The sequence below is a fragment of the Marmota marmota genome, unplaced genomic scaffold (assembly GCF_001458135.2).
Source record: "Marmota marmota marmota unplaced genomic scaffold, marMar, whole genome shotgun sequence".
NCBI lineage: Eukaryota > Metazoa > Chordata > Mammalia > Rodentia > Sciuridae > Marmota > Marmota marmota.
The window spans coordinates 2637958-2652817 of record NW_025999932.1 but is presented as its reverse complement, the minus strand read 5'-3'; the positions used below and the strand labels follow the sequence as shown (position 1 = coordinate 2652817).

At 52.4% G+C, this 14860-nt stretch overlaps 1 protein-coding gene across 2 annotated transcripts in view; it reads right to left on the bottom strand.

The window, feature by feature from the left end:
• Positions 1 to 706: 706 nt before the first annotated feature.
• The window catches only part of Col4a1 (collagen type IV alpha 1 chain), a 130201-nt gene continuing 116047 nt past the window's right edge, over positions 707 to 14860 (bottom strand). The window contains exons 45-52 of one of the 2 annotated variants that reach the window (XM_015484080.2): positions 14185 to 14256; positions 13063 to 13191; positions 12019 to 12117; positions 10844 to 11056; positions 9818 to 9995; positions 5584 to 5698; positions 3920 to 4092; positions 707 to 2200 (exon numbers count right to left, since the gene is read on the bottom strand). In XM_015484080.2, the coding sequence (XP_015339566.1) occupies positions 2119 to 2200; positions 3920 to 4092; positions 5584 to 5698; positions 9818 to 9995; positions 10844 to 11056; positions 12019 to 12117; positions 13063 to 13191; positions 14185 to 14256 (1061 nt within the window). In that variant the 3' untranslated portion in view covers positions 707 to 2118. Of the gene's footprint in view, positions 2201 to 3919; positions 4093 to 5583; positions 5699 to 6022; positions 7488 to 8445; positions 8451 to 9817; positions 9996 to 10843; positions 11057 to 11887; positions 11893 to 12018; positions 12118 to 13062; positions 13192 to 14172; positions 14257 to 14860 lie in introns of those variants that run through there. The other variant, XM_048800625.1, reaches the window with a different exon arrangement.

The window sequence follows — 14860 nt, the reverse complement described above, 5'->3', positions numbered from 1 at the left end:
CAGAAGCGAAATGCTCCAGGATGGATGTATGGAGAGGGGTAGTGAGTCCATAGAAATGGAGCGCAGCGTTGGCACATTCTTCTCTGTGAACCCAAAGAAAGTGGACAACTCTCCATCAATTTGACCAAAAGTGGGTGAAAGTGACCGACACCAGACCTCCTGACGTCCGTCTCAGGTAGAGTGAGGCAGGCTCCCCATCGCCGCAGCTCCCTGCAGTCTGCTGGGTGGGTTAACCAAGCCCACTTTGGTGTCCACAGCTTTTTCTTGAGGACTCAGGCACATTCACCTCTGTGAACTAACTTGATCCAGTTCAAAGTGGGGCTTAAGTTCCCAGGGAGAGAACTGCGCCATCTCTCCTCTTTGCTACTCCAGGCAAGGTTGCCACCAGCCCTCTGCTCAGTCACCTCCCCTCCACTCGCTGCTCAGGTACCTCCCCTCCACACTCTGCTCAGTCACCTCCCCTCCACACTCTGCTCACTCACCTCCCCTCCACACTCTGCTCTAACCCCAGTGGATCCACATTAACCAACTGATGTTTGTGTTATTCGTCTTGGTTCATCTTGTGTCTGGTGGGTCCCTGGGCAGGGGTGAGCCCTCACTATGTGCGCAGTGCTGAGGACGGGGAGGCCTGTCTTCTCTGCAGCAATCACTATAAGCCCCCCAGTCTAGGATTCTCATTTGGAAGAAGTGCAAAATAAAAATGATCTAAGGTATGCAAAGCTTACAAGTTTATTAGTGGCTTGTGCAGTAACTTTTAATGCTCTTGGGGCCATCCTAGCAACAAATTCATAAAAGCTTAATTTTTATACAAATAGTTTTATTACAAATTTGAATTCTTATGAAATACACATTTAAAGAAATTACATAAAAGGCCTTAGTAGTCTTGAAAACGTTTTGGAGACTTTGAGTGAAATGTCATTTCAAGCATAGGTCCGAATCTGCCCTCCTGCGATCCATCCGTTCCCCTGGTGGAGTCTGTGGACAGCGCTCATGAGCAGCCATGGTGGTGGCCTGCGTGTGCTCATGTGTAAGAATACTGACACTCGGATTCAACAGAGCTGCTTGCAAGCCAGGATGCAGAGTGAGGAAGGCTAATGGAATGAAGGCCTTGAATGTTGTTGCTTTTGAAGTCAAGTCATTCAGTTTGTGGTTAGTGTTTAAAACCCTGAAAATATTCAATACAGAATCAAAAACAATAAGTTCAAGGTACATCTTTCATTGTCATAGACACCATATCCATGAACCTGGGTTGGTTTTGGCAACACAGCATTTTTGGTTTGGAAGTGTGCAAGGAAAGTTGATGTTTCACATTTGGTATCCTACTATTGAAAAATCTATATTAAAGGACAGCACAGTCTTCAAAAGAAGGAAACTAGGTAAGCTTTATTTTAACAGTGGAAGTTACACTAGAACTTGACCTGCCTAATTGCTGACATCTATATAAATTACTAAAATATATATATATATATTTCATTTCTGACTACTTTTGGACCATCTTTATTCCACAGGAAAGTTGTAATTTCTGCAAAAGCAGGTGCATAGTACCACACAGAGCAGAGACAGAGTTCTGTTTGGGGGGTTGGAAGAGATGGTACTGAGTCCGTAATTCCATTTGGAGGTTTGAAGAAACTGGCTTTACACTACTATGACTTGCACAGACCGAGGGACCTGGATTTTGAAACACTGGACAGTGGTAAACAGTCAGGCAGATCTGGGGGGCAGTCCTCTGGTACAACACAGGATGAACGTGGGCAGTGGAGAGCGCGGAGGCGCCGCACACCCCTAGCACCTTTGGTTTCCAATGGAGTTCTTGCCTCACACATCAGTGCACTGGGTTGCAGGTGGACTTACATTTCATTTCATCAAAAGTGCCATTGGTATGCCACTATGGAAAGCCTATCCTTGTCCTTTTCTCCTTCAGCAATAGAGACCAATGAAGCAGGTGTGTTAGTTACGCGAATTCCTATAAGGCACTTTATGGTTTTCATATTGGACAGTGAGGTACACAGGATATATTTCTAGGGTTCGTTGCTGTTAAAAATAAAAAGAAAGGAGGAGGAGGAGGAGGAGGAAGAGGAGTAGCACCATGTCGTGACGGTAGCTGAGGGTCAGGCTTCATTATGTTCTTCTCATACAAACTTGGCAGCGGCTGACGTGTGTGCGTAGCTCCCCTGCCTTCAAGGTGGATGGTGTGGGCTTCCTGAAATGCAAGAGGAAACCACTGGTGTCATCTCACTGTGCACCAGAAATGCAGCTCAAGTTCCTCAGACCCCTGCTCAGCAGTTTCTAAGGAACAGAAACGCACTGGAACCTGGATCCAGCCCCAATCTGATGATTGGGCCAGGCACATGTGGCTCCAGGACACATGGAGCACTGCGGGTGTTGTCACATGCACATCCAGTCCATGCCACCCAGGGGCCAGCCAAGGGCACCAGCAGGTTGGGGCCCAGCTGAAGTCAAAGCTATGTGGCCCCTAACAGTGGTGAGCCCACTCAGAGACCCATCCCAGAAATTCCAGTTTTAAAGAAACAAACCAGCTTTGTTGCACAATGTGACAAGTCACAAACCCGGAGTGAGTGTAATGAGACCTCAAACTACTTCCATAACCTTGAGGGGTTTACGTGCAGATGGTGGGATTTGAAGCCAAAGAGAGGGAAAAACATGTAATTGCCTAAATTCTTTGTGATTCTAGAAAATCTACCTTATTTTGATCATTAGAAAGGTAAAATCTGACTTAAAATTGGTACTAATCAAATTCTGTTAAAAGTAAAGCAGCCGTATATAAGAATGTCATATCCTAAAATTGAACCTGCTTATTTTAGCAACTCTGGATGCAAATCCTAGTGCTCCTGAAATAATGTTTCATATTAAGGGTATATTGCCTCATTTGAGAAGGGACTTGGTTCATTTTACCAAGCTGCTAGTTTAAAAAAAGAAAACCCCTTTAACCCCTATTAGCCCCTCAGCGGAAGCTCCACATCTGGGAGGCGAAGAGCGCTCATTTCCGTGCAAGGCCACCCTGTCTCTGTGGAGCTGACGTCAGGTGCCCAGGTGCCCAAAGGCCTCGCATCAGCTACTGTTAGGTGCGTGGTGCTGTTCTGGTGTTCAGAGAATAACGAGTGTGTTCTGCCTTTTATTATCTAAGCTGGAAAAAAAGTCAGATGGTAGCAGAGTTCCACATGACTCTCTGTAAAGGTGAAGACGAGCCGTCTCCAGGGGCGAGAAGCAGCATCGAGGCAGGAGGGTTAGAAACGCCTCCTGCCTCCACCCCAGAAGGGGCTCCAGCTGGTGCTCAGTAATCGACAGTGGATTCCCAAGTGCCCCTGCCCTGTAGGATGGGGACGGCCTCCAAGTTCCCTCCAACAGGTCAGCAGCCACCAGAGACGGTTGCTTTAGGGTGAGGTCTGGGTTCCAGATTTTGCTTATCAATGTTGGGCTGCGTTTGAGTTGGGTGATTTTTATTTGCAGAGGTCTAAGACCTCTTCTGTTCAAAGTTGCTCTGCGCTCCCCTAATGTGGGCTGCGCTCAGCACTGCAAACACCATGAGGACAAACACCAGGGCCTCGCATCCGTGGCCACGCAGGTGGCATTTTAAACATGCTCCGAGTGAAGACGCAGGTGCTTCAGTCACATCTGAGAGCATTCACCTCAGAGGTGGCAGAGGACCTCTCCCCTTCACAGCTCCTCAGTGAGTGGGAGACTTAAACTGTCACCTAAGGTTTGCTTTTGACGATCACCTAGGTCACCTGCCCAGGTAGAACAGAACCCAGTATTCAGCACCGCTCGGGAAGAGGCACTCCCCCTGACCGTTCCACAGCTACCTGTGAGCCTGGGCCCTGGAAGGTGTCACGGGTCAGGTGACTGAACAGGAAAGCCAGAGGGGGCCAGAGCCCGACGGAAGAGAGGCATTCCAACTCACTTGAACATCTCGCTTCTCTCTATGGTGGCGAGCCAAAAGCTGTAAGCGTTTGCATAGTAATTACAGGTCCCACGCCCATGACACTCGATGAACGGTGCGCTTCTGAACTCTTCCAGACAGGAGCCGGGGGACGCCAGGGCTTGGCCAGAACCTTCAGCACCAGCACTGGTGTGCTGCGGGACAAAGGGAGCGTGTCAGAGGGTCCCCATGAGACTCACCATCCCAGGAAGGAGCCAGGGTGCTCCTGCTGCACAGCCACGGGCGCCTGCCTCGTGTGCACCCAAACGCCACCACCAACCGGCAGTGCCAGAAATCAGCCAGGGCTCCCACCAAAGTAGGAGAGGCCCAACCCAGCTTTATCAGAATTCAAACACATGCGGCCCTTACGGTGCAGCATTCCTGACACAACAGCACCTGTTCCAACTAGGGACATTAAATGGGAAAAATGTGTAAATAATGCTGGACCACCTGGTGTGCTCTCAGACTGTATGAACTAAGTCCTGACTTGCCATGTGAGATGCTCCCCGCCTTATTGTAAAGATTCATCATCCATACGTTCTCTTTAAAAGAAAAAAAAAACTTAAAAGAGGAAAAAATAACTCCAATTATAACAGTTATTAGACTGTGCTTTGGGCTTCTGCCTTCCAGGGGCACCTGCCTACACCGAGAAGCATTGTACGGCTGCGTTCAGAATGACCGAAACAGCCTGCTAATCTGTGTTGTTTGGCAAATTCTCTGGACATATAAAAGTGCATGCAGTAAATCAACCCTGTAAATCATGATCAAATTTGAAGACACACACACACAGGAACTTTAAAGATGGCCTTCTGGGCGGCTTCTCGCACACTAGGAATCATTCACAGCAGAAGATAATCATTACCGAGCCCCTCTCGGTCACTCAGAAACAAGGACAATGCTCATCTGCAGGACAGAGATAGAACTCGGCCCTTCCTGAGGGCACAAGGGTGGAACCCAGCCTTAGCGGGCAATGAGGATTCCTTGCCAGGGAGGAGCTGCCAAGTCCCGGATAACTCCCATCTTACAGGTCTGGGACCGTACCCTTGAATCAATGCTTCCCAGAGGAATAGAGTAAGCTACAGTGAGCACCTCCAGCGGCGCTGAGTGTCCTGTTTCAGGTGGCCTTCCAGGGGAAATGGATCCTGGGGGCATCTAACATCCAGGGCAGCTGGGTGGCAGGAGAGGGGTCTTCACTGCAGGACAGGCCCTACGCTCCCACCTAGGGCAGCTGCCACACCTGGAACCGGCACGGGCTGCCAGCCAGGGCGCCCGTGTTCCCTCCCATCCCCACCTTTCTGGTGTCAAGCTGTGTATATTAGTAAAACACGTGTCCCCAGGAGCTGGCTCCCCCTGACCCTGGACGGGGCTTTGCCTCCGGAGGAGCAGCTCCTGGTGTCTGGGCGCTGAGCTGCAGAGCTCCTGTGCTGCAGGAAGAGGCTCATCCCAGATCCCTCCTCAGAGCAGCGGCTCCCCCAGCAAGGAGGGCCTGACTGGGCTGTCCCACGCCCTGCAGGCCAGGCTCCAGGGCACACTCTGGATGGGGACGGTCCATGTGGGGGGACATGCCTGAGCAGCATGGTCCAGAGAACTTTGAGGCATAGAGGGGAGGGGGCTTCCCTGGAAATGCAGCTTCCCTAAACACTCACCATCACGAAGGAATAGCCAATCCACAGCGACGACCACCCGTTGGGGCACTGCGGGATCTGAATGGTCTGACTATGCACGGCCATCACCATGGCTGGCGCCTCGCACACGGCACATCTGCAAGGAAGGGCGCGAGCTCTTAGCAAGCTGCAAGCTCAGATGCCTCTCTGGCCGTCCACTCCTCCACCCAGGGTCTGCCCGCAGGCTCCTTGCCCACTTTCTCACTCAAAGGCATGCTGACTCCGTGGTGGCCTTGAGCCCACTACCCTGAGGCTCAGAGCCTTCCTGGCTATATAAACCCAGCATTAGCACTAACACATTCAGTTCAAAACCAGAAGTGATTTAACTCCTTGTGCTAGGAGCGGAAAGGCGAAGGCCAAGTCCTAACAGCAGCTGTCCTGGGGGCTGGGGCTGCAGGGCTCCCACGTCTCCTTTGTGCAGCTCGGTGCTCCCGGCTTCTCTGCAGTGGGTGCTATCTCAGGAAACAGAACTAATGCTTGGAGAAAAGGGGAGCCCCAGTTCTGGGACACAAGAGCTAATGCTCTGAAGAACCTCTCATGCAAGAAGCACACTTGGTGAACAGGGCGAGGAGGATACTATGTGCACTCCAGCACCTGTGGCCGGATGCCACGTGAGCCTCCTCCAGGGACCTGGCCAGACTGAGGCCAGCAGCAGAGCTGTTCTGCTCCTGCCCTCTAGTCTTGGCTGTTCAGGGTCCAAGGCTGTCAGCGTCCACTGAAGTTGAGCTGACTCCTCCCCAGGACAGGACCCGGCCATGGCTGGCTCAAGTTCAGTGGCTGGACTGTACCCCAGACTAAATTCAAACCCCACAGTGTTCTGACCAGGACCCACCAAGGAAGGGCCCTGATGGGGGAGACTATCTTAACCCAACACACACCAGCAGCAAACTGCCTGTCAAGCCCCACTGTGCGCTGAGCACCCGCCCTCTGGAAAGGAGTGCAAATGGTAAGGATCAGAACGAGTTCTGCTGGGACACTGTCATGAGAACTGATGTGAACTGGTGTCCCCAAATTATCAGCTCCATCTTATCAACACCTGAGTGCGTGATTTTCTACATTATTCACCCAAATGCAGATGAATTAAAAGCTTCAGTTAAACACGGTCCCTGAATGAGTCTGTCCACCTGCTGCCACCTGCCTCCTACACACAGGAAGCAGCAGGGTCTGAGGACAGGGTTGTCATTCCAGGCAGCCTGGGTGCTGGGGGGCTGCAGGTGCCACAGAGAGGGTGGTCCTGCCGTTGGAAGGGTGGCCAGGGAACACAGGCACAGGTTCAAAGAGCTGTCAGTCCTTAGAATTCAAGCTGTCCCATGCCCCATGTTACTCTTGGAGAAACCAAGGCCACAGTTAGCATCAAAGCCGGGGCCAGACCTCAGCTCTCCTGGCTCTGAAACCCTGGGTCCTTCGACTTGAGTGACTGAACAGTCATGGATTTATGAAGATTCTTGTCTGCAGAAAGCCAGAGAAAGTGCTGCGAAAAGGTCACAGCCCTCAGGATTAGAGTGTCCGTGGCGTCTCTGCTGCTCAGCTGAAGGATTCCCCCTGAGTAAGAGTTTCCAAAACAAACCTTCAGACCTTCCCCACAGGAAGACCCCAGAAGAACCTGTAGGTCCTGAGACATTGCTGGAAACTCCTAAGTTAAGGTGACCATGGAAACCCGCAGCTCAGCAATGGGGAGAGAGGGGCCGCATCCCTGCAGGAGGGTGTGGCTGGAGGCCTGACCAGGAGGCCCCTTTGGGCTGCATTTCTGTGCTAACAGGGATGCGTAAAGCCCTGAAGTGTGGACTTGAGACACTGAGGCAGCCTTGAACCTTGCTTGTGCTCACAGAACCAGGGCCCTTGCTGGAAGTGCTGTGTCCACAGAGAAAACGTGCCAAGACACACTTCTCGACCCGCTTTTGGAATTTTGTCAGAGCATGCCAAGGCCCATGTCTTCAACCAAATGTCAGCATTATCAAGTAAACAGGAAACATAAATGAATAATTGTTTTCTACCTGTTTTCCAAGGAAAGCTAAAAAAGAAACCCATGAGAGCAGTTAGTTTTCCTTCCAGTGCATCAGGCATGGTTCTGGGCAAGACAGGTGTGGGAACAGGACTGCCGAGGGGCACTGGTGCCCACGTGGGAAGCACTGTGTGTACCCCTGAAGCACCATGTGGGAAGTAAGATGCCAACATTCAGCTTAAGTCCCATAAAATAAGTTTTCTGATAGTTAGAAAATCAAAGCAAGCCCTCAGGAGGTGTCCAGTGCCAGGCGACCCAGCGCTGTGACCTCCTACAGCCTTATGGCTCCAGGTCCCTTGCGGTGCAGCCCTCCTAGTATAATCCATCTTCCAGGGCTGCCTGCCACCAAGCCCCCTTCCTGCACACAGGAGGTGCTCATCAAGTGCCGGGAGGGGAGCCGGCGGCCAGCACCGCGCCTCTGGTCAGCTGCTCCCAGAGTGGTCACGCTGCTCCCCGCCCCTTCCTGTTGACTGTGGGGCACTTGAGGGCCCCAGGCTCTCCTCATAACAAGGAGCACTTCACTCTATCTCCTGCTCACGTTCCCAAGAGAATCTCCCCAACTCATTCTCCCTAGCCCCTATCATGTATGTGTAAAGGTACAATATGGAACTCCTTAGTCAAACGGATTTCCTCATTTGCCACTTTTCTGTTACAGCTGAGTACAGCGAAGCAATCAACTTTCAATTAGATGGAAAGAGCCAAAGACAAGACCACCATGAACTTTCAGTCCTGACCATTTCAATTTCCTGTCTTCCTGCTGGGCTGGCTGCTGGGGACCTGGAGCCCGGTCTAGACATTAGTGTGGTGGGTACTTAATTGGGAAGTCACTCGGTCAAACACACTCCCTCTCTATGGCTACAACGTCACCCCAAAGAAGCAAGACTTGGTAGGATTAAGAGGACCATGAAAAAAAGATCTCGCTCTTGTATACATTTTTATGTACAGAATAAATCTGTGCAGTGATTATGTGCAAAGCACAGCTACACACAAAACCTGTGAGCAGATAAGATAAACACCACGCCTGTGGCATCCTGGTTTCCTGGAACCTCTTCACACCCACTGGGACACCCACTGGGACAGCCGCTATTGGAGGGGCAGGCCGGGGTGTGCAGGAGCCGGAGCCCCTGAGCATGGTGGATGGGAACGTGAAGGGTGCAGCCACCGAGGAAGCTGATAGGTTTCTCAAGAAATATAAAATGGAGCCACCACATGATTCCACAGTCGTCCTTCTGTATGTGTGTTCTCAGACCTGCATGCCCACATTCAGAGCACTCAGTCACAACAGTCATGGTGCGGAAACAACCTGGACGTCCCCTGGCCGGTGGGTGGATAAACGAAGGGCAAGCATACACAGTGGAATAGTACTTGGCCTTAAAAAGGGGAGGGATTCTGATACCAACTTCCACATGAATGAGCCCTAGAGCACTGTGCTGAGGGACAAGCCAGTCACAGAAGGACAAGCCTGGTGCCATCCCACTCACATAAGGCACCTCGCACAGCCAGTCATACAGAGGGAAAGACGGTAAGGGCTGTGGCTGGGAGGGGCAGGGCCAGTGTCTGAGGGCAAGAGCCGCAGGCTGGCAAGCAAGGACTGTGCAGATGGACGTCGTCAGGGGCGTGTGACAATGTGCCTGTGCTGTACCCACTGCACTGCCACTCAAGTGTGGCTGAGATGGTCGCAATCAAAAATGACTGATTTTTAAAAAACTTGATTTAATGCTTGTGTGTAGAAGCAAATGTGATTCTCTAAATCAGATGTCTTCAAAGGCTTTTAGGGAGGTTATAATAGGAAGGAAGGAAGGAAGGAAGGAAGGAAGGAAGGAAGGAAGGAAGGAAGGAAGGAAGGAAGGAAGGAAAGGGAAGGGAAGGAAGAAAGATTGAAAGTCACCATCCCAAGAAAGTCACCATCCCAAGACTTGCAGAAGCACTCAGCCAGATCCCCACACTCCAGGAGGGACAGCCACCACCACAGAGGTGGGGTCTTAAAACTCACCCTGCCTGCCCATAACCTTTAAAGAGAGCAACTGCTTCTGTATTAAACATTTGGGGGCTGATTTCCATTATGAAACTCAGAAATCACCACTGTAAACCGACTCGCAATGAACTGACTTATCAGCTATATTTGGGAGAAAATGAAAACACAAAAATAAAGTCCAGATTCCGAGAGGTTTTCTTCCTCAATTACACATCTGCTCCCATGCGTGGTGGACTCACCTGCTGATAAACGGCCGGATGTTGTCCCCAGTGATGGGCGCCATGGACATGGGCATGGGCTCCGGCGTGGACAGCCAGTAGGAGTAGTCGTTGCGGGAGGCGAAGTTGCACACGTTGTTGATGTTGCAGAACAGGAAGGGCATCGTGCTGAACTTGCGCAGGCAGCTGCCGGCCGTGCCTGGACAGGAGAGAGGGGTCTCTCACATCCTTGTCTACCTCTAGTCCTCAAAGCCCCGCTCAAATGGAAACGGTTATCAGAAAGCAGGGAGTAGAGATGCTAAGAGCCCAGTATTACTACCAACGAGCATTAAATCAAGTTTAAAATTATCAGGCAAAAGGGAACCGGTGAAGAGCCAGGTAGGGCATTTTTTATAAGAGAAACAAACCCAGTTTCCAGGGGAGAGAAGCCTTGCCCTAGAGCTGGATTCCAGAAGGAACTGAACATGTGGATCCTGACAACAGAGCGTCACGTAGTGGACGGGGCTGCAGACCAGGCAGCGAGGCCCTTGCAGCACTGCTTCTAGATTCTATCCCCAACCAACTGCCAATCTAAGTGCTCGACATCAAGATGTGATGGGTGGAGGGTGTCGGCAGCAGACAGGACAAGGACAGATGCGTAGCTCTCTGCTGATCTACACTAACAGAGTGACCAGGCAGAGAAGATGTGGAGCATGTCGGCCAGGACAATAGGGACGTGTTTGAGACACGCAGCAGCTACGGGCCGTGTTGTCAGAACACGGTGCAGGCTGTTGGGTGCACGCCGGGGGACCTCCTTCTTGGGGCTGGAAGATGAGATCTACAGCTGTGTATAAAGCATCAGCCCTCATAGTCCTCGCTTCCCGTCCGTAGTTCAGGGCTGCTGAACTGACGGTTCACTTATAGAGATGGAGGGAGATGGGTGGAGCCCTCCTGAGGAACCTGTGCCCTTAGTGGACTCCTCACCAGGGCAGCAGGGTGGGGACAGTGAGTATCCCGGATGGCAGCTGCACATTGCACTGAAGGGAACGCAGACCCACGGTGGCTTACCCAGATCCTGGCCATGGGCTCGCTCGTTCCCCTGCACGTAGAGAAGGGAGTACCCGTGGTAAAGGATTTTGGTCCCAGGAGGACATGATGGGTCATCTGTTGTCTGACTGTGCCTGGTCACGAGGAAGCCGTGGTCGACGGATGGGGTGCCTGGGGGCCCCATGGATCCTGGCAATCCATCAGGGCCGGGTGGGCCAGGAAACCCTCTTGGACCTATAATACAGAGACAAATTATTTCCTCTAGTTACAATTAGGTTCCCCAGAAAACTCTCAAAACCATCATCTCAAACGAGCTATTAATATTTTTTTATTTCCACTAAGTGACTTGCCTTTTCACATTACAAAAAAAGTACCCAGAAAAGTACTCAGGGTACTGAGTACAAGCACCTACCTCCTCCAGGTGGTCTCCCCTCCCTTCCTGCACACCCCCTGGTGACAGCTTAAGGAGCCCTGCCATGCGCTGGACCCTGAGCACGTGCTCAGAACGCCGAGGTCACGCAATACGGAACACACGGAGGCGGATTTGGTAGATAGACCGAAGCGGGTGGATGCATGCACACCATTCCCAGAGAGGGCTGGGCTTCCCACGGCCAGACCAAGGTCACACAGGACTGACCAAGGAACCTCACGGGGTGAGCAGCACAGAGCAGTAAGACCCGCGGACACGGGTCCTTCCATGCCCTGGGGTGGCTTTGCCAGAGGCAGGACTGTCACCGCCCTGCTGGTGAGCTCCTTGTTCAGTTAGCCTCAGCCTTAGCCCACTGTCATCGTGGGTGGCCACCTGAGTTCCCGCTTCCCAAGGAAAGGGGTCGCCATAGCGGCCTTTGGGCCAACGCTGGCGTCATTATCTTTCACTCTCCTTTCCCTCGTCCGTGGCTCCAATGACTCTGCCTAGCTTCAGCCCACTTCTCTCTTAGGACCCCACGTGGGGCCACCACCGTTGGCCACCTTTCAACAACATCTGGAAAATGCAAGCCTGATCCTATCTGCCTCAGGACAGAAAGGAACCACAGCTCAGCTCCTCTGTGAGCCTATTTCTAAGACACACGCTTCCTCGGACACCTTTCAAGAAATCCTCTTGGTTCATTTTCAGGTTTCCGCACACCTGGGCCTACTGTTTCTAACCAAAAGATACAGGTCGTGGGTGAGGAAGTTGGGAGGTCACAGCAACCTACCAGGAGGCCCGAAAGGTCCCGTCTCTCCTTTCTGGCCAGGGGCACCGTCAAAGCCAGGGGCACCTGGGGGTCCAGGCAAGCCCACCGAGCCGGCCACACCTGTAGCAAGAGAGAGGAATTTGTGATGTGGTCCTCAGTGGCAGCAAGCTGGGTCCGCCCCTTTTTATTAGAGCTCTCCAGTCATACACAGTCGCTGGGTTCATCCTGACAAGCTCAGACATGCATGGGAATGGATTTCAGTTTGTGATCACTCTTCCCATCTTAAATGTCTTTTTCAGCCTCTACAGACGAGAGGGGCTGCCTGGTCAGCCCCCAGCTGGGTGCTGCAGAGCCTAGCACAGGCTGCGAGAGCCACCAGCGCACTGATGTGCAGTGGGCGTGCTCCATGGGCCCCTGGGTTCTCCTGGGTTCTGGCTGTTACTATGGCAGATGGTGGAAAAGGTGGTGTGGGGAGATGGGGAGACTCCACAAGCCTCAGTGTCAAGGCATCAGATGTCCCGACCTGGACAGCTTGCTGTTTTTGTGGGCAGCTCATTCGCAGGTAGCTTGACCCTTAGCTTCATGGATGCTGCCAGGAGCTCCTCCACTCTCCACCGGCCCCTAGCAGCTGCTTCCTGGTAGGGTTAGCTCAATACCTGGCCAGACCCCAGGTGAGGGTTTCCCAGAGCAGCGGGGCGCAGTAGCACCCCTGCCAGCTGGGCAGAGATCTGAGCTGCCTGGAGAGCAGAATCCCTTCACTCCAGGGGCTGCCAGCCGCACTGCCTTCTCCCGAGAGGCTGATGTGCTAGTGCGCCTGGCCGGGCTTCTCACTGAACCTGGGCTCATTGGCTGTGTGTCCCTCTGGCTTTCCTGTGTTCTATTCTGGCTTTTTTAGGTCCCCGCAGAAGCTTCCCTTGGTTCTGATAGACACGGAGGGAAGTAAGTCGGATTCAAATGTGTTTGCGTAATGCTCACCAGAGGCTCTGACCCGAGGCACCCGAGTGAAGGGGAGCCCTGCCCGCCTCCCCAGCTCCCGCACCCTGCTGCACCACCCAGGAGCCTCACCTTGCTGCCCTTTGGGACCCGGAGGGCCCTGAAGCCCTTTCAGACCTGGCGGACCCTCAGGACCAGGGAGTCCTGGCTCCCCCTTGATGATATCGTAAGGACCTGGAGGGCCAGGGGGGCCTGGGAGACCTGTGGGAATCAGACACAATCCATCAATTGCACATTAATACTGGGCCAGGAACAGGCCCTGGAGTGGAGTCCAGGGTGAAGCAATTCAGATGACCACGTTTCTCCAAAGTAAAGTCTTACCAAAGACATAAGGCATCAGATCTCACAAAACACGTATTCAGTCTGCACATGCTTTTTACCCTAAAACCCCAGCCTCTTGGGACTGGAAGAGACACTGGGGTCACCCATGGAAACTCTCCACTCCATTCTGGGATGCCCACAGCAACCACCCAGAGCTGGCCTGCACGTCCAGGCACAGCGTGTCCTCCCCAGGACCTCAGCCTTGGCTGCTGTTAGGACGTTTTCTCGCCGTCCTCCCAATCTGCCTCGCTGGGCACGTAACCACTGCCCCCGATTCCCAATGGCTGTGCACTGCAGGTCTGGGAATGCGGAAGCTACAAGACAGAAGGTGAGGTCTGTCTCTGCCTCCTCTTCCTCAGCCAGACCCTAGTTCTCTCACTCCACCTTCTCCCCCTGCTCTTCCTTCCCCCCTTCACTCCTCATTCTCCTCCCTTGAATGTGGTTTTGAAAATTCAGCAGAGCCCAGGAAATATGGCTGCCCAGCAGAGTGCCTCCGGGAGCTGCTTCACCCTGGCCCCCAGGGGAAGGGCAGCCGAGGCCCTTTCCCAGGCAGGGTCCTTCCCCCAGCCAGGACGCGTGTACTCTGCATGTGCCCAGAGGACTGCTCGCAGGACTTCGGAGCCTGGGAAGTGTTCAGTCTGGAGCCTGTTCTAGTCTTAACCGTCCCTCCTCCCTCCTCTGGACTCCCCACCAGGCAGAAGGGTACGACTTTCCAGACAAGTTGCTCATGAAAACAGTGTCATACAGGGACGCTGACATGCTACAAAGAGCTTCCGTCACCATTTCACATACGCAAGACCAACCCCCTCACTGGGGGGCTTTTATATCTCCCAAATCATCAGTAAGGTCCCATGAGTGAACACGCTCTCCTACCTTTAGGGCCGGGGACGCCTTGATCTCCCTGATCTCCCTTCAGCCCCTGGAGGCCAGGAAGACCCTTTTGACCTAGACAGAAGGAGGATACCGTCTTTACACAGGGCTTGCAATGACACACAGACGTGGACACATGCACACATACACTCCCCAAACACACACGCATGTATATGTGTGCACACGTGTGCGTACTGTGTGTACGCGCACACATGCACACTTACACCACATACACAGATACATATTCATGAAAACATATACGTACACACCATGAGCACATTTCCAAACAGGTCCTCAAAGAAGAAAAGGGCATTATTCCTGTTGGCTAAAGCATTCGATGGAACTTGTCCCTCTAAAACCAGAGACCACACTTTTCCAAGCAGGAAACAAACTAACATGGTCACAACCAGAAGGGACATGTGACACTGCTCATGGTTACAATCTGATTCACACATGGCCCCAAGTAGACCACAGGACACCTGCTGGCTGAGAGTTGGTTTTCAACTTTCATATTCATCATTCAGCAGTAAAAATGGCAGAGCCTGGAATCCAGGAGCCACCCAATGAATGCTTGCTGCTGAATACCTTAATAAACACATGGGTGGCCCCGATTCATGATTTCTTATTGAGATACAAATAGTAGAGGTGAACATGAGCCTTTTTTTTTTTTTTTTTTTTT